At 41.4% G+C, this 22904-nt stretch overlaps 1 protein-coding gene across 1 annotated transcript in view; it reads left to right on the top strand.

Moving 5' to 3' along the window:
* Nucleotides 1-22535, top strand: part of DGCR8 (DGCR8 microprocessor complex subunit) — a 44985-nt gene extending 22450 nt beyond the window's left edge. Inside the window, exons 6-14 of the mRNA XM_040347862.1 lie at nucleotides 106-303; nucleotides 1140-1241; nucleotides 4441-4539; nucleotides 4629-4711; nucleotides 7458-7558; nucleotides 10275-10381; nucleotides 10486-10613; nucleotides 10801-10914; nucleotides 18463-22535. Of these exons, the coding sequence (XP_040203796.1) occupies nucleotides 106-303; nucleotides 1140-1241; nucleotides 4441-4539; nucleotides 4629-4711; nucleotides 7458-7558; nucleotides 10275-10381; nucleotides 10486-10613; nucleotides 10801-10914; nucleotides 18463-18546 (1016 nt within the window). The 3' untranslated portion in view covers nucleotides 18547-22535. The remainder of the gene's footprint in view (nucleotides 1-105; nucleotides 304-1139; nucleotides 1242-4440; nucleotides 4540-4628; nucleotides 4712-7457; nucleotides 7559-10274; nucleotides 10382-10485; nucleotides 10614-10800; nucleotides 10915-18462) is intronic.
* Nucleotides 22536-22904: the final 369 nt, after the last annotated feature.

Raw genomic sequence — 22904 nt, 5'->3', positions numbered from 1 at the left:
CATTGTGATGTCTTACTGAAATTATACAATGTCAAGAGATTGAATAGATTGAGATTGAAAGTGACCATTAATATTTACATTCTTAAATGTTTTATTCTATATCAGACCTTGAAGATTTCCGAGGCTACTTGGAGAAAAGATTTGACTTTGAACAGGTTACTGTTAAGAAATTCAGGACATGGGCAGAAAGAAGGCAGTTTAATCGAGACGTAAAGCGCAAGTTAGCAGAATCTGAAAGACCAATTTTACCTGCCAATCAGAAACTTATAACTTTGGCTGTTAACGATGCACCAACAAAGAAAGGTTTGTTTAATCCAAGAGTGCGTGTATTTAAAGTGGAGTTCCACCCAATTTTTGAAACTCGCCTCGCCCATGTTGCTGATCACATTGCCTGCCATTAATCATCAAAAATGGAGGCTGGAACTCCGATTTAACACCATTCTCACAATGTCTTGTACTTGACTAAACAAACATGATTAGGTAATTTGTTTTTATTTTCTTTAAAATGTATCCATTTAAATGGCAGCAACCAATCCTGCACAGTTAAAGAGGAGTTCCACCCAAATTTGGAACTTCCTCTTAACCCACTCCTCTCCCCCTTACATGCCACATTTGGCATGTAATTTTTTTGGGGGGGGAGTGGGGGCTTCAGCACGAGTGGGACTTCCTGTCCCACTTCCTCCTTCCTGTAGGCGACTAAGCTTAATCGCCTTCAGGGAGTGGCTGCTGTAGGCGATCGCCTAGGACACGTCACAGGTCCTAGGCGATCTCCTGGCCAATTACACGGCGCCGCTCGCGCAGTGGTGCCTGGCCGTGAAGCCGAAAGCTGTCACGGCCGGGTGCCCACACTGAAAATGAAGACGCCGGCCGGGGAGGGGGGGAGAGGAGCGGAGCCCCGGCCGGCGCGTCGCTGGAGCGCTGGAGAAGGTAAGTGCCTGTTTATTAAAAGCCAGCAGCTACACTTTTTGTTGCTGCTGACTTTTAATAAACATACAAATGGCTGGAACTCCCCTTTAATGCTGGTGGCAAAGACGTTTATCGCCGTTTTTATAAAAATATTCTTCAATGTTCTAAGTTTTTAAACCTGTTTTGACTTTTATACATTTTTTTGAAACTAACCACTATTTTTTGTCTCCTAGAATTTGTTATCAATCCGAATGGGAAGTCTGAAGTCTGCATTCTCCATGAATATATGCAGAGAGTCCTTAAAGTTCGCCCTGTTTACAATTTTTTTGAATGTGGTAAGGAATGTAAGCGTGCTTCTGTCGTTCATTGAGGGACAAAGCTCCTTCAGAAACCAGTTGATCTGTATCGCCACCTGTGCAACAACAAAAAAGTCAGAGGGGCTAAAATCCCTACTCCCCCCCCCCCCCCCCCCCCCCCCTAGGAAGGATGCTTTCTTCTAGTGTTTTTCATGGGAGCTGTGCTGTTTTTCTACATTGATCTAGTATAAACTGCTGACTAGGTGACAAGTTGCATATTCTAGAATACTTGTAGTTTTCCAGTCAGCCATTCAGTGCATGCAGAACCTGATGACATGTTTCTGGATCAACTGCAGTGATGCATCTGTTTATGATGTAGTGGGGTGACTGAGGTGCTTACTCTAAAGGAATTGGTTTGACCATTGGTCCCCGATTGGCAGAGGAATGATGATGTGGTTGTCGGCTGCTATTTTTTTTGTGTTTTTTATTTTATTTTTATCGACAGCCAAGCCTGGTTGCTGCAGACACGATTTATTTTTGTAGCCCCATATTGGCTGCACAGTTGGCATTTTTCCTTGTTTTCATCACTCAAACACAAATAACGAGACTGGCTTTTAAATTAATATTCTAGAAAGGCCAAGTCACAATACACACTTCAACCCAGTTTAAAAAAAAAAAAAAAAAACTTTTGGTTTATTTTTCAAGAGATCTAGAGTAAGCTCTTAAAAGTGTTACTAAACCCACAACAGTGAAATCGGTCTGTGTATGCAGTAAAACATGCTTGTTATACTCACTGTGGAACATAAGGTAATAATCTTTTGCATTGTGTAAAAAGGTTGTTTGGTCCTGTCTCCTCTGCTCCACCACTTCTTCCACAGTCCCCAATCCATCTTTTGATAAGACAGAGCCTTTGGAGTCCCTCTACACATCCTTCTTCTGTGTGTATTGCTAGAGATTTTTTTGTTTTTTCTTGGGAGGTTGGCACTGTCCAGACAGCGGGACAGTGGAATGGAAACTCAACCTAAAAGCTTTAACCAGACACTGATAATAAGTCACAAGACTGCTATATAGTGGTGATGAGAAGAGGTATTTAGCAGTTGATAATTACTAAAACTGTTGCCTTTGCATGTGTTCTGTGGGAGACCAGATATAGTGAATACTGGGTCCTGGGTTTAGTAACACTTTAAAGTACAGGATATGTTTAGAGGTTACCTTTAAGCCTCTCATGTATCCAGATCATGACATGGCTAGTAGTAGTGGTTGAATTCAACTGGACTTGTGCTGTAACAAAAAATGTTTTCCTGCTTATCCAAGCTGCTTCTTTTGAACATTTTCCTGCTACTCGATAAGATGTTAAACATTTTCAACATTTCATGTCCAGTTGAATATGGCTAGCTACTTTTTTGAGGTTATCGCTGCTGAAGAAGTTTCCTTCAGTTCATAAATTTATGGTGATGCTGTGTGTTTTGTATTATTCAGCCTGGGGAAGTTTGATAAGGGTGTTCAACAAACCCAGAAAAAGAGTACCACTGTTTTTGTGCTCCAGATATCAGCAGATTGTGCTTGTTGATGTGTAGCTGAAATTGGGCCACATTTCAGGAGCCATAACCCAGAAATTTATAAAGGGGTTCCCAAACCTCTCTTGTAACGCTGGATAACGTATTTATTCTGGGAGAAGTATATTGTTTGCGCTACATTTATTTTTCAAACACAAGTTGACTACATGTTTTTATCTTTAAACCTAAATACAAAACTCAGAATAGGTAAATGTTCACATGCTTTCATCATTGGGACGTTTTCCTAATGATTCCATGAAAAGGCTTGGGGTGTTCAACCTGAAATGACTGTTGCCAGAAGGATTCTGGAATCTTCTGCTGAGCAAATATACCCACTTAATATTTTTCCATGCATGTTTTTTATTTTTTTTCACTGACGTCGCTGCTATCAGCCGAGGCAGCGTGTCATCCCGACTTCCGAAGTCTGGATCCGCCAGCTGCCTGGTCTGATGGCAGTCTCAGCGACCTGCTGAGACGACTCCTCCGCCCCTCCACAGCTCAGCGCTCCAATAAGTGTGGAGGATCAGAGCAGAAGAGATGCTGACTAATGGGCACCATCTCTCCGCTCAGGGAGGAGTCAGAACCCAGCCATCGGTGGTCTTTGGTGGCTCGGTTCTCGGTGCAAAGACGCTGGTGGGACAGATGCAGCATCAGTCTGATGCTGCATCCACCTAGGTAAGTAGTATTATAAAAAAAAAAAACATACTTCTCTTTTTTTAACCAAGTTTTCATGTGTTGTGTGTTTTGTTTTTATATAATCTAGAACAGGGGGGCTCCAAACCATGGCCCTCCAGTTGTTCAGGAACTACAATTCTTATGCCTAGTCATGTCTGTGAATGTCAGTTTTACAATGCTTCATGGGACGTGTAGTTCTGCAACAGCTGACTCCATTGTCACAATCTTGCCAGAGCCTAGACCAGCTCTGTGAGGTCTGCAGACAGCGGACTTCAGCCTGCTGAAAATAGGTCACAGGAGTACAGAACAAACTGCGCACCTGTGATCCACAGGGGAGATGTACAACCAAACCAGCTTTGGCTATACTAATCCTTTTTACAGACTTTTTTTTTTCTTTTTTTTTTTTTATACAGCCATAGAGTGCATTTGGCGCAAAGCACGTTTCAGATAATTGCAGTTTGTTTAGAATTAAAAAAAAAAACATTTAAAATATTTTTTCTTCTTATTGGAGGACTGCACAGATAATTTAAGTGAAAACCTTGTATGTAGGGGTCAGGGCAGTAAGAAGATGCTTCACTTTGACCATCGTTAATTATTCAAAAGTAGCTCAATGGGGCTATTCCTTTCTGAAGCTTTGCTGATCTGTATGCTAAAGGGCTGTACACACTGGCTGAATATTGGGCGGCATTGGCCATGTCAATACAAACCCTGTGTCCAGAAACCGAACCAAAAAAGGTCAGCAGATCAGTGCTCTCAGCCAATGGCTGAGAGTGCGGACTGGTGTGTTCTGATGTCAGAACACAATAGCTCAGCAGGGAAGCTCGCTGTACTAACATCAGATTGGTATTACAGCGGCTCCTCCTCCTGCGCTTTTTTTTTTGGCTTTTTTTTTTTTTTTTTTCAGCCCCCTGAGGTTAGCCATTTTTACTTTATTTTAGTAAAGGTTTTATAAATATATTATATGTGGTTGATTTGTGTTCATTTTTGCTTTAAAAAATATTCTACAGAGAACCCAAGTGAGCCTTTTGGAGCATCTGTAATTATAGATGGTGTAACCTATGGTAGTGGGACAGCAAGCAGCAAAAAACTGGCAAAGAATAACGCTGGTAAGGTCCATTGAATGTTTCCTAAATTGTCCATAATGCATGCTTTAGTACAGATTTCCGTAAACTGTTTTGGTGTGATCTTGTTTCAGCTCGGGCTACATTAGAAATCCTTATTCCTGATTTTATAAAGCAGACCGCTGATGACAAGCCTAAAGATGGGGATGAGCTGGAGGTGAGATGCTTCTATAAAATAGACTTTGGCTTCCCAGAACACCTTTTTTATATTGATTTTTAGATGTTTCTGCTTTAAAGGATAAGTTCACATTTGGGAACGTGTTTCACACGTTTTTAGGGTGGAACATGTACCATGGAAGTTCTTACTGTCAGTGCATCTGTTTGCCTGTATGGGATGTACGGGCCCAGTTACACCGACAAGTCTGCAGGAGAGACCTGCATGGCACCAAAGATCTGCTGTACATTTTATAATTTTAATTAGCGGTATGCATTGGCTGCAGTCATGTGCATTCCTCTATGCACACTACAAATTTCATAGTACCTAGTCTCAGGAGCGAGCAAGAGTGGCTACGTTCCTATTGGATGGTGACTGTTGGTTCTCCATGGTCCCACTGAATGTAGGAAGTCTGATCACAGTGGCCAAAAAAAAGAAAGGAATTTGGAGGTATGGAGAAGGCCGACAAGATGAATTCTAGAACAATAGGAAAACACAGATTAACACCGTATATGCAGGGTACCTGGGGGCCGTGGAAAAGTTTTTAAGGGGTTACAGTTTGGGCACCAGGGCCCTGGAGAATTAAATGGCTGCACAAATATTTTACAACAAAAAAATGCAACTGCTATTTTTAAACACTTATTTTTCAGGGAAAATCTTGATATCAAATTTTTGCTAATTTAATAAAATTATTGGGTAACAAACTAAAGTTCGCTAGCTTAAACATAAATGGCCAGGGTGGTTCCCTGGAACCCAATGAGCTTTCTAAACTGCAAACATGGGAGAGAACGCTTTTCAACCAAAAGTTTCTACAAGCCATCGTTCGATCAATGCTACAGGATTCTTTCCTTTGTTTTTTGTTTTAGGCCAAGTATATGATTAAAAAATTATTCGATATTGGGATAATATCAATTGATATAAAGTGTTACCAAGAGGGAGCGAGCAGAAAGGGTGTGTCAGAGTCATTATGGTTAGTGCCAAGAGAAGTTTTGCGTTTAATGATGCCTTAAAATTTCATATATACCGTAATCTAAAATTGTATTTTCGATCTTTCGCCTTGATTTAAAATCCCAGGTATACTGGCATAAAGCTTCCTCTTCAGACACTACTGGTTATAGGTTAACTGTTTCTTAGTTGTGTTACTGCTTTGTCACGTGGAGGCTATAGGTGGCTGTGCCGACACACTTTGAGCATAGCCTTCTGTCACTAATAGCAAGCCAGTTCCTCCATCTGTATTGGCTCTCCCCACTCTCACAGGCTTTTACGGAGGCAGTGGGCACCATTGGCACCTTCTGCTGTCAGTCAAATTCTGTGATGAGAGAGCAGTGGCCAGGACTGAGCTGAGTTGTGCTATCTGTATATGGACACAGGTAGCGCGGCTTAGGAAAGAGTCCGCAGATGTGCTCCTATAGCAAGCAGCTTGCTATGGGGGCACAGCAAGAATGGGAGAAGCCAGGAGTGCTAATGGGGGGACCCAAAAATAGGCTGTTCGGGCTGCTTTGTGGAATTTCATAAACCTGTTTTTCCATTTTCTTTTAAAAATTGTTTGCAATCCAATTTTTAACCACTTAAGCCCCGGACCAATATGCAGCCTAAAGACCCAAGGTGTTTTTACAGTTCGGGACTGCGTCGCTTTAACAGACAATTGCGCGGTCGTGCGACGTGGCTCCCAAACAAAATTGGCGTCCTTTTTTCCCCACAAATAGAGCTTTCTTTTGGTGGTATTTGATCACATCTGCGGTTTTTAGTTTTTGCGCTATAAACAAAAATAGAGCGACAATTTTGAAAAAAAGCAATATTTTTTACTTTTTGCTGTAATAAATATCCCCCAAAAACATATATAAAAACATTTTTTTTCCTCAGTTTAGGCCGATACGTATTCTTCTACCTATTTTTAGTAAAAAAAATCGCAATAAGCGTTTATCGATTGGTTTGCGCAAAATTTATAGTGTTTACAAAATAGGGGATAGTTTTATTGCATTTTTATTAATTTTTTTTTTTTTACTACTAATGGCGGCGATCAGCAATTTTTTTCGTGACTTCGACATTATGGCGGACACTTCGGACAATTTTGACACATTTTTGGGACCATTGTCATTTTCACAGCAAAAAATGCATTTAAATTGCATTCTTTATTGTGAAAATGACAGTTGCAGTTTGGGAGTTAACCACAGGTGGCGCTGTAGGAGTTAGGGTGCACCTAGTATGTGTTTACAACTGTTTGGGGGTGTGGCTGTAGGAATGACGTCATCGATCGTGTCTTCCCTATAAAGGGAATGACGCGATCGATGCGCCGGCATAGTGAAGGACGGGGAAGCCGTGTTTACACACGGCTCTCCCCGTTCTTCAGCTCCGGGGAGCGATCGCGACGGAGCGGCTATAAACAAATAGCCGCGCCGTGGTCCCGGATCGCTCCCCGAGCGGACCCGACCTCCGCATGTAGCGGGGGGGGTCCCGATCGGACCCCCCACCCGCTAATAGGCGAGGACGTACGTGTACGCCCATGTGCCTGTACGTGCCATATTGTGGACGTATATGTACATGCGGGGGTCGGGAACTGGTTAAAAGGCTTTGGTTGTGGTTTTAATCTCTCTCCTTTTCCCTCCCATACAAAATAGTCATAAATATGAAGTTTCCTGTGTCTTTGAGTATGCAAAATCATTTTACAAGTAAACCAAATGTCCCCAATACATATGTATATTCGGTGACATACATTGTAAGAAGCCCTTGTTTGCTTTTCTTTTTATAGTATTTCAACCACATCAGTATTGAAGATTCACGAGTGTATGAGTTGACCAATAAAGCTGGACTTTTGTCACCACATCAGATTCTACTTGAGTGCCTTAAAAGGTAGATTTCTTACAGTTGAAATCCCAACTTCTTTTTTTGTTTTCCCCTTTTTAATAGATGTTGTAATGGTAATTTAAGGTTTTTTTTTTTTTTTTTTTTTTTTTATTGCTGACCTTGACCCCATTAGGGGAATTTCACCTCACTTCCTGTCCCTGTGAAAGCAGCACCAAACAAGATAGCGGTTGTCACTTGGACAGGAAGACAAAGAAGTAAATCCACACAAAGCCCCTTGTTGGCAATAATGTAAAAGTTTTTTTTAATTGGCTTCATTTTATAGTTTGTAATTATGTATATGTGGCAGCCATATTTGCTGATTTCTTGCACATGTTTCGCATCGCTAAAAAATAACAATACAAGTCTACTGGTTTTCACATCCACTAAAAACAAGTGCTTTTCTTAAGCAGCTGATCTGATATATTATCAATAACTTAAGTAGGGAGGCTGTTTTTTTTTTGTTTTTTTTTTTTTGTGTGGAACAGAGCTTACTCTATTGACTAATCTGCACATTTATTTTTATTTTTGAAACTGTAATAAATTATGTTGGAAACTGTGTCTAATTCTTGGTGCTGAACGTCTGCTGTTTTGAAAGTAAATTTTAAAACCTAATTTTTTTTTTTTTTTTTCTCCTCACCGCTAACTATGGTTTGACACCAACACTGACCTCTTTCTTAAACCTTAAAGGTAATCTAAAAGTGAACCATTGCCTAAAATGTAATCCCTAAAAACTCACTTAAAGCGGAGGTTCACCCATGGAGAACACATTTTCCCCATAGCTGGATGCTCGTTTTGTCTAGGGGAATCGGCTATTTGTTTTAAAATATGATCTGTACTTACCTGTTTACGAGATGCATCCTCTCCGTCGCTTCCGGGTATGGGCTGCGGGACTGGGCGTTCCTTCTTGATTGACAGTCTTCCGAGAGGCTTCCGACGGTCGCATCCATCGCGTCACGATTTTCCGAAAGAAGCCGGACGTCGGTGCGCAGGCGCAGTATAGAGCCGCACCGACGTTCGGCTTCTTTCGGCTACTAGTGACGCGATGGATGCGACCGTCGGAAGCCTCTCGGAAGACTGTCAATCAAGAAGGAACGCCCGCTCCCGAAGACCCATACCCGGAAGCGACGGAGAAGATGCATCTCGAAAACGGGTAAGTACGGATCATATTTTAAAACAAATAGCCGATTCCCCTAGACAAAACGAGCATCCAGCTATGGGGAAAAGAGAAAAAAAAACGCAAATGGGGGAACTCCCGCTTTAACTTATTTAAAGTCGGTCAAGTTTTTAACCACTTCCCACCTGGCCACTGCACATATATGGCCGGGTGGGCACTTCCTCCTTCTGAGTGGACGTTCAGGAACGTCCTTCAGAAGAAGGATCATGCCCATGCAACGGCGCAATCCCAATGCGCTCGTGTCACCCTGACACAGCATCTCAGATCGGCAGGAGGGCTCTCTGGCTGGCCCTCCTGATCACATGATGGCTGTTTCCAATCACAGCCATCATGTGACGTAAATAGTCAGTTGCTATGGCGATGGGCTCTCCTCACAAGGACTTCATCAGTGAGGAGAGCTGTTCGTTACAGCCGGCCAGTGATCAGTGAGTATGAGCTGTTTTTATTACACCCTGATCACCGCCCCAGTGTCCCCACACAATGTCCACAACAGTGTCACCCCACACAGTAAAAATACCTGTCCCACCCACATAGTCATGGCCGAAATTGTTGGCACCCCAGAAATTTTCACAGAAAATCAAGTATTTCTCACAGAAATGTATTTCAGTAACACGTGTTTTGAAGTACACATGTTTATTCCCTTTGTGTGTATTGGAACAAAACAAAAAAAGGGAGAGAGAAAAAAGCAAATTGGAAAAATTTCTGGGGCGCCAACAATTTCGACCATTACTGTATGTCCCAGTAAAAATCATATGTGCCAATGATCATGGGATCCGTGATCATATGCGTACATCTGTCCGTGATCACACAACCAATTATACATTTATCAGTATTTTTTTTTACCAAAGACATGTAGCAGAATACATTTTGGTTTAAATTCATGACAAAATTTCGATTTTATTGGATTTCTTTTCAAATAAAAAGTAGGATTTTTTTTTTTTTTTTTTTCAAAATTTTCACTTTTTTTTTTTTTTTTCCCGTTGTATCACAAAAAATAAGACACTAAAGCTCCTATTTGTGTGAGCAAAATGATAAAAATGTAATATGGGTACAGTGTTGCATGACCACACAATTCTCATTGTGCTGGGAAGGAAAGGGGTAAAAGTGCCCAGTATTGAAGTGGTTAAATAAAATAAGAGTCAGGAATAGCAATGTAAAATGAAGCTTGAAAGCCACCTTACTGTTAGTTATTAGGTATCGGACTCTACTAATCCTATGCTTATGCGTTCATGATGGGAGAGGATTGGGCAGCATCAAGTCGAATTCAAGTATTTAAAACTAGTAAAAGTGGTTGTAAAGTCCATTTTTTTTTTTTTTATAATGCATTAAGATAAAAAGCCTTATGTGTGCAGCAGCTTCACTCAGCCCCCCCTAATACTTACCTGAGCCCCATTTCTATCCAGAAATGTTGCAGGATACTCTTGGCTGCCCTAGACTCTCCCCCCTCATTGGCTGTGACAGTAGCACAGCTCCATTAGCTCCTGCTGCTGTCAATCATATTCCCTGATTAAAACTGGCTATGCTTGACTGTTTTATGCTTGTTTGCAGAAACCATGGGATGGGTGATACATCCATAAAGTTTGAAGTGATTCCTGGCAAGAACCAGAAGAGTGAATACGTTATGACTTGTGGAAAGCATACTGTGAAAGGCTGGTGTGAGTGCAGAGTTTTTTTATTTTATCAGCAATTTGGATTTCTGTAACTTTGTAATAACTGGTGTTCACTTCTTTAATATGGATTCTTCTGTCTGGTCTTTTAGGCAAAAATAAGAGGGTTGGAAAACAGTTGGCATCCCAGAAAATCCTGCAGCTCCTCCATCCTCATGTGAAAAACTGGGGATCCCTATTACGTATGTATGGGAGAGAGAACACCAAGATGGTGAAACAGGTTAGTTATAGAAATGTCCATGCAGCAAAAGTAAAAGTATGATGTAAATCAACATTTTGGCCACGTATCTACTTCCATCTTGCAATGAAGCTGACAATTGTTGCCTTTTTTTCCCCCAGCCTAGTTCTTGGTGTGTTTTATAAAGTTCTTGATTGGTATTGGCCACTTTTTTTTTTTTTTTTTTAAGGAAAATGCAGATAAAAGTGTAATCGAACTACATCAGTATGCGAAAAAGAATAGGCCAAATCTTCATATTCTGAATAAGCTGCAGGAAGAGATGAGCAAGCTGGCAGACGAGAGGGTAAGTGGCAATTGTATATCCTGAACCCCCCTTGTTACCCTTCAGAATTCATATTTGTTTGCTGTATGTCAGTAATACGACCTGTGAGATTTATAAAGGTCCTCTGAGCCATGAAATTCAACTCCAGGTAGGACATTTTTGATAAAGTATGTAAGGATTTTACAGCCTCTGTCAATCTTCCTATTGTCGTGTTTATCATATTTGGAAGATTGTGTAATTTCCTGTAAGATGGGACCCAAATTTAACGGAAAAATCTCCCTACTTCCTTCCTGTGTGTTATTGGGAAAAGGAAGTGTGGGGGGGGGGGGGGGGGGGACAAATGGCTATTTGTCCTAATCTGGGGAAACCAATGGCTCCAAATTTCAAAATTTTGCATGGAATCTCCAAGGTCTGTAATTGCTTCCCTGTCCTGAGACAGGGGGAATACCTGCCATTCGTAGACATCCAAGATGCCTATCTCCATTTTCACATTTTATACACCTCATCAGCGCTTTCTGGTTTCTCGTACTGAGCTTTAGGCTTCTTTTCTGCTCCCAGAGTATGAACAAAAGTTCAAACACCTCTTGTCGTCCTCAGGATAAGAACTCCATTCAGGTTATCTAGACCAGTGTTTCTCAACTCCAGTCCTCGAGGCGCCCCAACAGGTCATGTTTTCAGGATTTCCTTCAGATGAAATGGCTGTGGTAATTACTGAGGCAGTGAAACTGATCAAATCACCTGTGCAAAATAATGGAAAGCCTGAAAACATGACCTGTTGGGGTGCCTTGAGGACTGGAGTTGAGAAACACTGATCTAGACCAGTGGTTCTCAACCCTGTCCTTAAGTACCCCCAACAGGCAATGTTTGCAGGTTTTCCTTTTATCTCACACAGGTGCTTTAAATCAGAGTCAATAGCTTGGTATTTTGGACAACTATTTTATCTAAGAGAAATTCCTAAAACATGGCATGTTGGGGGTACTTGACGACAGGGTTGAGAACCACTGATCTAGTCAATCTTTTTGAAGTGCTTCTTTTTTACAGCTGACTACACACGTCCTCAGGACAATTTAGATTCTCCAGGCCTTTGGTTGAGTGACCACTCTCTAAAAATCTGCTCTCTAACCTTTTCCTTGCCTGAAATACCTGGGTCTGGTTCTGGACACATCCCAAGCAAATGATTTCCTTCCAGAGAAGATAACTTTCTCTTGAAGCCCATGCTCCAATATTTTTATGTCCGAAACAGCCCAAAAAGAGTCCTAGGCATCATGGCAGCCTCCTTCATGGCTGTACCATTTGCCAAATTTCATTCAAGACATCTCCAGCATATCTTGTTACCCTAAAACCTGCTTCTTCCCTCGCTCTACCCATGCTCGTGTCTAGCCAAACCTTCCTTTATCACTGAAAAACAGATGTCAGTCTTTCAGACTAGGAAGGAGTGATCAGTCCCTTGCGGTCCAGGGGGTATGGTCAGTTTTGGAAGCCAAGCTTCCCCATCCATATACTGGAAACGTGCAGTATAATCTACTCTGCAACACCTGACCGCCTTTCTGTGAGGACACCATCAGGTTTCAGTCAGACAATGCCACAGCTGTGGCCTACATCAACCATTTAAGGGGGCAGCCTTTGAAGGAAGCAAGCCAAATAAAATGGATATAAACTTGCTGTTCAGTGATCTCTGCAGTCCACATCCCAAGAGTAGACCGCTGAAAAGTGGACTGACTCTGCCACCACTGCCTTGACCAGGTTACCTATCACTTGATCTTCATATTCTTCTGGTAGAAACCAATACAGCAGGGGTGCCCAACCTTTTGAAGAGCGGGGGCCACTTAAGCGACTTGGTAACTGGTCGTGGGCCATAATGATTGGAGCGGTGGACGGCAGCCTGCCCTACTCTATAGAGCCCACTCAAGTCTGGTTCATGAACACAAGCTGCGGCCATTTTCCCTGCTCTAACACTGGGTTGTGACTTGCTGTAGGAGAGAGAAGAGTACTGTGAGTGTACTGTAAGACGCAGTATTTTGAAGCTTTTTTTTTTTTTTTTTTTGAAAATCTTTTTTATTTTATATGCAATAGCACATAGACATACAAAACGTACAACAGCACAGCCAACAGCAGGCGTAAAACCCAGTAAGGACCCGCGCAGGGGTCAAAAGGTAGCAGTACAGATCCAAGGCATGTTAGCGAATTAGTGACCACCACAATAAACCAACATCAATAAGGCGGTCCAGCTCATGCTCCAGGGGCAGGATGCTAGATTTTGAAGCTTTTTAGCACATACTGTACAGTACTGCATTTTAACACACACTGTACCAGACATCCAGTATGGCTCCAAAGAAAATTAAGAGCAAGCATGGTGGTAAGAAGAAAGTACGGAGCAGTAATAAAGGTGACAAGAATGTGCAGAGCGGAAATGCAGGTGACAAAAATGTGCAGACCAAGCATGGTGGTAAAAGTCCAGAGGGAGTAATAAAGGTGACAAGAATGTGCAGAGCAGGAATTCTAAGAATAAGGTTGTGAAGAAAATAACCATTGAGCTGAAGAAGGAAATTCTAGAAAAGCATGACTGTGGTATTCGTGTGACTGATCTGGCCTCAAAGTACAAGATGGTGAAGTCGACAATCTCAACTATTTTGAAGAACAAAGCTGCCATCAAAGGAGCTGATGTGGCAAAAGGAGTAACAATGTTAACCAAGCAGAGAACACAAGTGCTGGAAGAGGTGGAAAAACTTTTGTTTAGTGTGGTTGAATGAGAAACAGCTGGCAGGAGCGTTGGTGTGCCTATGATCTGTGAAAAAGCCAGGAAATTGCACAGTGATTTACTGTAAACAAATCCCTCTACAAGTGAAGAATTTAAAGCCAGTAGAGGGTGGTTTAGAAAAATTCCGCAAGAGAAGTGGCATCCACAGTGTGACAAGATATGGTGAAGCTTCCGTTTCTGACAAGGCCGGTGCAGAAGCCTACAAGAAAGAACTTACTTGCGCAATGTATTCTTCTGTCTTTATGAATTCTGCAACAAGTGTTCAACTGTGATGTAACAGGGTTCTTCGGGAAAAAGATGCTGAACAGAACCTATTCACGCAGGAGGAAAAGGCACTGCCAGGGCACAAGACAATGAAGGACACATTGACCCTTTTGCGCTGTGAGAACACAAGTGCCAAGCCCACTACAGGTGTACCATTCCCAGACCCCTCTGCATTCAGGGAACAGAATGTGAACAAGGTCAGCCTGTCTGTCCTGTGGGGGGCCAATGTGAAAGCTTGGGTCACAAGGCAATTGTTCATGGAAATGGCTGCACAAGGTGTTTTGCACCCACCGTAAAAAAATTATCTTTCTGACAACCAACTGCCTGAAAGGGGCCTTCTTCTGATGGACAATGCCCCGGAACACCCTCCAGCCTTGGTGGATGATATGGATGCTGAGGGACTTCATAAAGGTCAAGCCCCCCCCTCCAACACACCACCTACAGCCAATGGACCAGCAAGTGATCTGCAACTTCAATAAGCTGTGCACAAAGGCGCTCTTTACTAGGTTGTTTTAATGCCACTAAAAAAATCATCGGAAGTCTCCGACATAGTACATCTCCCAATGACCTCATTCCCACAAATGTTGTAAAAGAATGTGCCGATATTTTGGCACCCACAATCACTCTCCTCATAAACCAATCATTTAAAAAAGGCATAGTTCCGACCCCCTTAAAGCAAGGTATAATTAAACCCCTTCTAAAAAAAAAAAATTTAGACCCCAAAGATTCAAACAATCGGCGACCGATAACCTCCCTCAACATCTTTTCCAAGGTTATGGAAAATGTAGTTGTTGTACTACTACTACTACTACTACTACTACTACTACTACTACTACAACACCATTTAGACACCCATAAACTCCTGGACCCACTACAATCGGGTTTTCAACCAGGTCATGGGACAGAAACGGCGCTTCTCAAAATATGGGACGACGCCCTCGAAGCAGCAGATGACGGAGAATCTTCTCTGCTGATACTGCTGGACCTCAGTGCTGCCTTTGATGCAGTAGATCACAAACTGTTGCTAACCCGGCTCACAGAGATAGCTGGAGTGGCAGACTCGGATCTACCATGGTTTTCATCTTTCCTGGAAAATCGATCCCAGATAGTGAAACTGGGACCTTTCACATCTGAATCACGCAGCACGTCTTGCGCAGTCCCTCAGGGATCTCTCCTATCGCCCGTGCTATTCAATATTTACCTCCGCCCATTCCTAAAAATTATTAGTAATCACAACCTTCTCTATCACTCCTACGCGGATGATACGCAACTTTATTTTCGTATCGGCAACAAAAAGAACCAATACCCCGCATTAGAACAATGCCTCACTCAGACATCTGGATGACGGAGAGTCACCTCAAACTCAATGGAGCAAAAACAGAAATCATTCAACTCCCATGCAAACAAGAGGAAACTGGCCAGGACTACCTGGACCCCTCCACCCTTTTTAGGACAAACCATCACCCCTAGCACCAAGGTCAAAAGTCTAGGAGTCATCTTTGACTCGGACATGACAATGGATGCACAAATAGGATCAGTAATTAGGAGATCGCACCATCTTCTACGGCTCCTACGAAGAGTGGTTCCCTTCATCCCTAAAGAAGACACAGCGGTAGGGTCAATCATTAACTCTAGATTGGATTATGCAAATGCTCTTTACCTCGGACTCCCAAAGTACCAACTCGCCCGGCTCCAAATCATCCAAAACATGGCAGCTCGACTGGTAACGGGGAAAAAAACATGGGAACCAATCACTCCGTCCCTGAGATCCCTCCATTGGCTGCCCATAAAGGACCGAGTCACTTTTAAGGCCTTATGCATAACGCACAAATGTGTACACGGAAGCCCTCCCCTATATTTAAGTGAGAAAATAAAACAAAACCCAAATCGAGTTCTTAGATCAACTAACCAAAAATTATTACGAATTCCCAAAGCCCGATATAAGACCAAAGGAGAACATCGTTTTTCAGTTCAAGGACCTCGACTATGGAACGCTTTACCAACTAATATCCGAATGGAAATTGATCACCTGGCCTTCAGAAAAAAACTAAAGACCCATCTATTCTGAGGGTTAAACTGAAGGAAAAATAGATGCCAAGCGCCTTTGAGGCGATTCAGTTCGCATTTGTAGCGCTATATAAGTAATTCACTCACTGAACAGATGTCCTTGCAATGTTCTATATTGCATGAACCTCCTTGACAAAGCCTGGGAAAGAGGTCACTCACCGAACCTTAAACTCAGCCTGGAGGAAACTGGCCAGAATGTGTCGCTGATTGTTATTTTGAAATATCTGATGCAGAGGTAGTGGAGGAGATTGTGTCCGTGGGCAAAAGTCCACTAGGGCCTGTAACAGCCTAGCTTTGAGAAGCATAAATTCACGAACACATGATAAATATTCACTAGAAGTTAAATAAGGCCCAAAATCTATAATATAACCTTTACTCTTTCAAGTGTATAAATATTTGGGGGGGGGATAGAAAGAAGAGAGGAAAGGATAAATAAGAAGGTGAAGAATATAGATACCGTATTTATCGGCGTATAACACGCACCCTAACTTTTAAGAGGAAAGTTTCGGGGGAAAAAACCTTCCAAAGCCCCCTGCGTATAACACGCAGGCACAGTTTACCCTCTATTTTCAGGGTAAAAAAGTGAGCGTTATACGCCAATAAATACAGTAATTGCCTCATTTGTTCACGATCTCACCCCTGCTCTAAATCCTATGCAGTGGATTTGGTAATATAACTGGGGATTACAAACATTTCAAATTTGTTTGTCTCGAAGAATGCTAACCAGCTTTTTGTGTAATATTATCCATGAGATTTTGTTCTCCTTTGCAGGAGTTTTAATGCAGGTGATTTCTATGCCTTTGCGATGGTCATTTTGGTCTTCAGAAAATTGAGACTGTGTGGGTTGAGGGAGACCTGCTCCTGAAGGATTTCTTATTCTTAATTTGTGGCTATTCCAGCTATAAATTCTGCATAATTCATAGTCGAGTAATACGTTTCTATCTGTTTTAGAAGCTAAGATCCATGGAGTGTGACAATATGCGGTCCCCATTTCAGCCAACGCTGCACTAAGGATTTCTCGTTTGACATCACTTGTGTCTCTGTGTGTTTTTCAGAGATGAGCAAAATCACCGGAATGCAGGGGAGGGGCAGTACAGCTCAGTAAAGCTAGCTATACTGCACACTAGTAGATTTTAGCTGAACATTTGTGTGAATATTTGTATGAAAAATCTTTGTACATTTTGACTGGATGTCATTTTTTTAACCCCTTCAATACTGGGCTTTTATACCCACCTCAATACTGGGCCTATTCTGGCACTTCTCTCCTACATGTACAAATCATCATTCTTTTGCTAGAGAATTACTCAGAACCCCCAGTCATTTTTTAGCAGACACCCTAGGGAATAAAATGGGCATCATTGCAATGTTTTATCTTGCACAGTATTTGCGCAATAATTTTTCAAACGCCTTTTTTTTTTTTTTAAATGGTTTCATGAATTAAAAAATAACAACAGTTAAGTTAGCCCAATTTTTTTGTAAAATATGAAAGATTGTTACGCCAAGTAAATGGATACCTAACATGTCACGCTTTAAAATTGCGCACACTCATGGAATGGCGCCAAACTTCGGTACCTAAAAATCTCCATAGGGCGCCGCTTTGATAATTTTTACAGGTTACCAGTTTAGATTTACAGAGGAGGTTTAGTGCGAGAATTGTTGCTGGCACTCTTAACGCACACGGCGATACTTCACATATGTGGTTTGAACGGCGTTTACATATGTGGCAGAGACTTGCGTGTGTGTTCGCTTCTGCATGCGAGCTACCGGGGACAGGGGCGTGTTTTTTTTTTTTTTTTTTTTTTTTTACTTTTATTCCTATTACAAGGAATGTAAACATCCCTTGTAATAGGAAAGGTGTGTGGCAGGTCCTCTTTATGGAGAGATGCAGGGTCAATAAGACCCCACATCTCTCCTCCAGGCTGGAAAGCATGAGATCGTGAAAAAATTTCACCGATCTCATGCTTACTAGCTGCACAGAATCGCAGGCACGAAAGAATATCTGAATGATGCCTCTAGCTGCAGGCATCATTCAGATATCACTGCACAAAGCCCAGAACGTCATATGATGTCCACCCGGGATGGGAGATCCCCTTTGTGGACGTCATATGACTGTGCGGTAGTGAAGTGGTTCAACCTTTGATTTTGGAATGAATGTAATTTCCTGAATGGAAAACCGCATACACTGTAAGAAATTGGTTCACACGGTTTTCCATCCTGCTCCTTCAAAATGTTTCCGCTTACAGTGGTTGAAATCTGTTAATTTGACAAAAATTTAACTGCCCATAGTGGTTCCACATTAAATGAATAATAGCATTTTTAATCATACGAAATTTGAGTTTCCACTACTTGTAAAACATTGTTTTGTCACCCTCTCGCCTTTTTTTTTTTTTTTTTTTTCACCCGCTACTATTTTTGAAGATGATATTGAGATCAAATATTTAAATGTGTTTTTTAGATGCAATTTCTCTTCTTATTTTTAGGAGGAGACGAGGAAAAAGCCGAAGATGACGATTGTTGAATCTGCACAGCCCGGCAATGAACCCCTTTGCACAGTAGACGTTTGACTGCTGTACTGATGGAGCAATAAGAAACTTGGGAGGCTTGCTTTACCAAACTGTTCAAAGGATGCTGAAGACGATTGTGATATGCAAACAGGGCTGCTTCCTTATGCATAATCAGTTTTCCTTCGTCTGCACAACACTGCAGAGATATTACCTCCCTTATGAAATTGTGTGCCATTTCACCTTGTTTGAGTTCTGTCTTGTGGTCCAATAGAGCATTGATGAGATGTGCACATCTAATAGGCTTATGCATTATGTTTAGGACATCAAGCACTTTCCCCTTTCAAGGGACAAATCTGGTAGCCATGCATTGGCCTTGTAATATGAAGCTTCTGTAAATCAATCATTAAAACATTTTGAAGGACTGCTTCATGCTAAAGTAACCACTGCAATATTTTTCATTGTGGTTACTGCACACACAATGGACACCTAATAAATATTTGAACCATGACATAAGTGTGACTGAATTAAGTGAGACACAGAGCACAAAATTCAGCACATACTTGGCTATCTGGTATTAGTGCTTTGCACACATCTCGGCTGCTTGTTCCATCCTAAACAAAATGTTGCTCTGTCGCATCTACTGCACTGAATGCTTTGTGCTGCAGATGTGCCTTCTATTTATTGGCAAGTTCATTGTAATACACTGCTGTTTTATTTTTCATGCAAAGAATACTTGCTCACTGGACGTTCTGAAAGCACATTCCGTATGCAAATGGTATGCCATTGTCCTATGCCCTTTAATGGCTGCATCAGTCTGCAATGCAAATACTACTCTGTCACTGTAATGGGGCTGTGCAGTCACACTGCCTTGAATTGTAGAAGTCACATGAGCAGGAAGATACATTAAGGGTGCTCAAGCTGTCTGATTATGTTCACTTTTTAAGCACACAAAGGGGACAAGCTTTTTCAGAATTACAAAGGTAACCCTATCTGAAACTTTTGTTTAGTTCTGTTGAGCATCAATATGTTTTTAGAAAGCAATTCATATTCCTCAATAACCGAGGCTTTAAGTATTAGTTTTAAGACAGATGTGCTTGTATTTAATGCATTTTTCTACTTGTATTCCTAGTTTAATATTGCAAGCTGCTTATGTTGTCTTTGTTCAGTTCTATTTAACAAATTATGTCTGACCAGATTTGAATGATAGCCAGTAAGTGTTAGTGGATTCCTGTCACTATTACAAATTCGAATGTTGGTGAATTTTTCGTGCATTGTGCGCTTTCTTCACTGTGACTTTTTTTTTTTTTTTGCAGTGTATGTGTTTAGTAAAGCCTTATGTGAACCAAAGGCAATAGAGGCTGGGCCAGGCCATGCCCACTCTACTCTTTTGCTTCTTTGAAAATGCAGGGTAACAAGATACTACCATTGTTTTATTTTTCTGCATTATACAATGGGGGAGAATCTTCAAGAAGCTATTAAAATGTAATTGTTTTTGTGCCTATCCAGTAAAGATTCAGTGAATGTTATGTAGCTGTCAGTTCTATGTACATGTATTGTGGAATGTATGGGAAGTTTCACTACCCCAGAGTCGCTGCCATTTCTTTTGACAAGCTATGAAAATATTTTATGTTCAGTATAGTGGCAAGCAATGCTTTGTGATGGCAGTGAGGTCCTGGTGGTTTATGAACCTCTTGAGGCTTGCCAGATCTGCTCACCATTTTTGTGGGTAAGGCTCTTGCAGTACCTTGAGATTCGGATCTCTGTGCTATTTTTTCCCTATGCCCATATGCTTAAATAAAAAAAATGTGATGGGAGATGGGAATATTATGGAAGCTTTCACTTTTTTTTTTTTTTTTTATGAAAACTGTTGTGTATTTGGGCTATTTTACACCTGTTTAGGCACAAAGCATATTAAATATCTCACGATTCACACCTATGGAAGGTGCATTTTTGTGGAAACCATACAAAAAATGTGACCAGACCCCTACTGCATACTTTGGCTACTTTTAAAAGCTCAACCAGCAATAAATTGAAACTATTTCTGGGAGACTATAAACCACTTAACTTGCCTCAGTCTGATGCTCAATACAGTGAGGATTGTGGATGTGAGAAGCATTTGATACCACACACTGAGTAATATCCATGCTATCTGTACTGCTGCCATCCTCTTTTATTAGTAAGAAGAGAAAGAAAGGTATCTGCCTTTCACAGCTGACACACTGAAATGGCGCACACATGGTTGTTGGCAGCCTTCCTTAAACACAAACAATTGAAAATTCAATGAATGTGTCACAAGTAATTCTCACCTTCATCTATGTTGGATGTTAGACATTTCACAACTTAGTAGAAATTGTCAAAACGGTCCATTTACTGGCACAGAGCTTGTCTTTTAGATTTCATTGACCTGTTCAGATGATCACACAGGACAACTCATAATCTTTTGCTCAATTCCTTTAGTAATCTCCCATTTCTAGGGTAATATTGCATTGCTGTTCGGTGTTGAACAGATTTACTTTGCTGTAATAGAACCACAAGATATAACTTACAACATGAACATGATACAACATGAAGTAGCTAGTAATCACAACTGTGAAGGCTATGACCAGCTTTGATGCAAACCAGCAATGAAAACCCTATGCTATAATGGCCTTGTTTCACTTAAATGTCACTTTTTTGGTTTTAATATTTGAACTATTGAAACTAAATTATTTTTATATACATAGAACTTTTTTGAAACTGTTAATTAAATTAAAAATTAGGAACATGTTAACTGATATTGGGGTGACAATAATTCATTAAATTACTTGGCCAGCAATCTCTAGTAATAGCCGCCTTACTTAACAGGATTAAATTCTGCACTTAGATTCATTGTGTGTAAATAATATCCCTTAAGTTCTGTACTGATCAGATTACATTTTAGTATCTATAAAACCAGCATAACATTTAAAGGATACGTGTAAAGCCAGCCATACTTGGATTGGAACTTGGCCATTTTCAGTAGAGACCAGCCGAAGTTCGATCCATGTTTGGGCACCCTGTCGGAACTTTTCTGAACAATCGGTCCTGCCGGCTGTAGCTGGCAACACTGATTGTTGTGTTCTGATGTTGGGAAAGGCTCCCAGCTGTCAGAACACAGTAAATGTCCCCTTTTTTTTTTTTTTTCATTCAACCCTCTGGATGAATGGGAGAAAAAAATGCATAGTTTTTGAACAAAATATTGATGGCTGCAAATTGGTAAGTAAATAAAGTATTACCCTTTTCAATTTAGAAAAAGCACTAGCCTCTACTGGCCTGCACAAACAAATGCCTTTTTCTACCTAATAGCTTACTGCCAGCATAAAATTTGCTGCAAGATGTAAACACTGCTCTGGTGCCATATGGTCTTTTTCAAGACAGCAGTGCTTACTGCCCTTGAAGACCTTAATGTCCACTAGAATGCAGTTGCCACACGGACAGAGTGATCTGTCCGGGTGTGTGTCCCTGAACACAAACTCACACAGATGTCTGATGGGGGGAGAAGCAGCTGTTTCTGTGCAGCCACTTCATCCCAACTGACATCAGTGGGACTGCCTGCATGAAGCACATGTGCATACCCATGGTGGGTCAACACTGCCCCCCACAAGTGTATAGTACGCACTGTGAGAATGAGGTGTAAAAAGCAATATATAATAGCCTCTCAATGGGGCTCCTAACAGGTGTACAGGAGGTGCTACTGCCTTCTCATGACACTAGTCTGTTTTTGAGGTTTTGTTCCCCATCTTTTTAAATTGCTGAATAGAAATTTTACATTTGTGAGCAACCCCAATGATCTCAATGGGAGAAATTTGATAAAAATGCTGCAGTTGTGGCATGTAAACATCTGTCAGGCTATAATGTTAGCATTCCGACAGGTGGTAAAACTGCGGGCTAACGTTGTGTGTTTTTTTTTTTTTTTTTTTTTCTTACTGTCCCATGGGCCACATGGTGCTACCTAGGGTTTCTTCCCCACCTTGGTTAACTATTATATCATTTGCAAGCTGGTTGACTTTGCAGTCTTCTAAAAAAAAAAACATGTACAGTGGAACCTTGGATTATGAGCATAATCCATTCCAGGAGAATGCTCATAATCCAAAGCACTCTCATATCAAAGTGAATTTCCCCATAGCAGTCAATGGAAACAAAAATAATTTCCGCATTGACTTCTATGGCATGCAATACTGCATGTGGCCAGAGGTGGTGGGGCGTCGGAGAGCCTCGGGGACAGCTCGGCTAAACTCAAACTGAGTATTTCTGAGCAGCTCCGGTGTCCCCTTGCCTGTGGCCAAATGCGATACTGCACACCACTGTGGCTTAAAGGGGTTTTCCACCTTTTTTTACGTTTATTAAAAGTCAGCAGCTACAAAAAGTGTAGCTGCTGGCTTTTAATAAACTGACACTTA

Source organism: Rana temporaria, chromosome 1, assembly GCF_905171775.1.
Source record: "Rana temporaria chromosome 1, aRanTem1.1, whole genome shotgun sequence".
NCBI classification, from domain to species: Eukaryota; Metazoa; Chordata; class Amphibia; order Anura; family Ranidae; genus Rana; species Rana temporaria.
The sequence above is the reverse complement of the archived record's forward strand: the minus strand, read 5'-3'. Positions and strand labels throughout refer to the sequence as shown.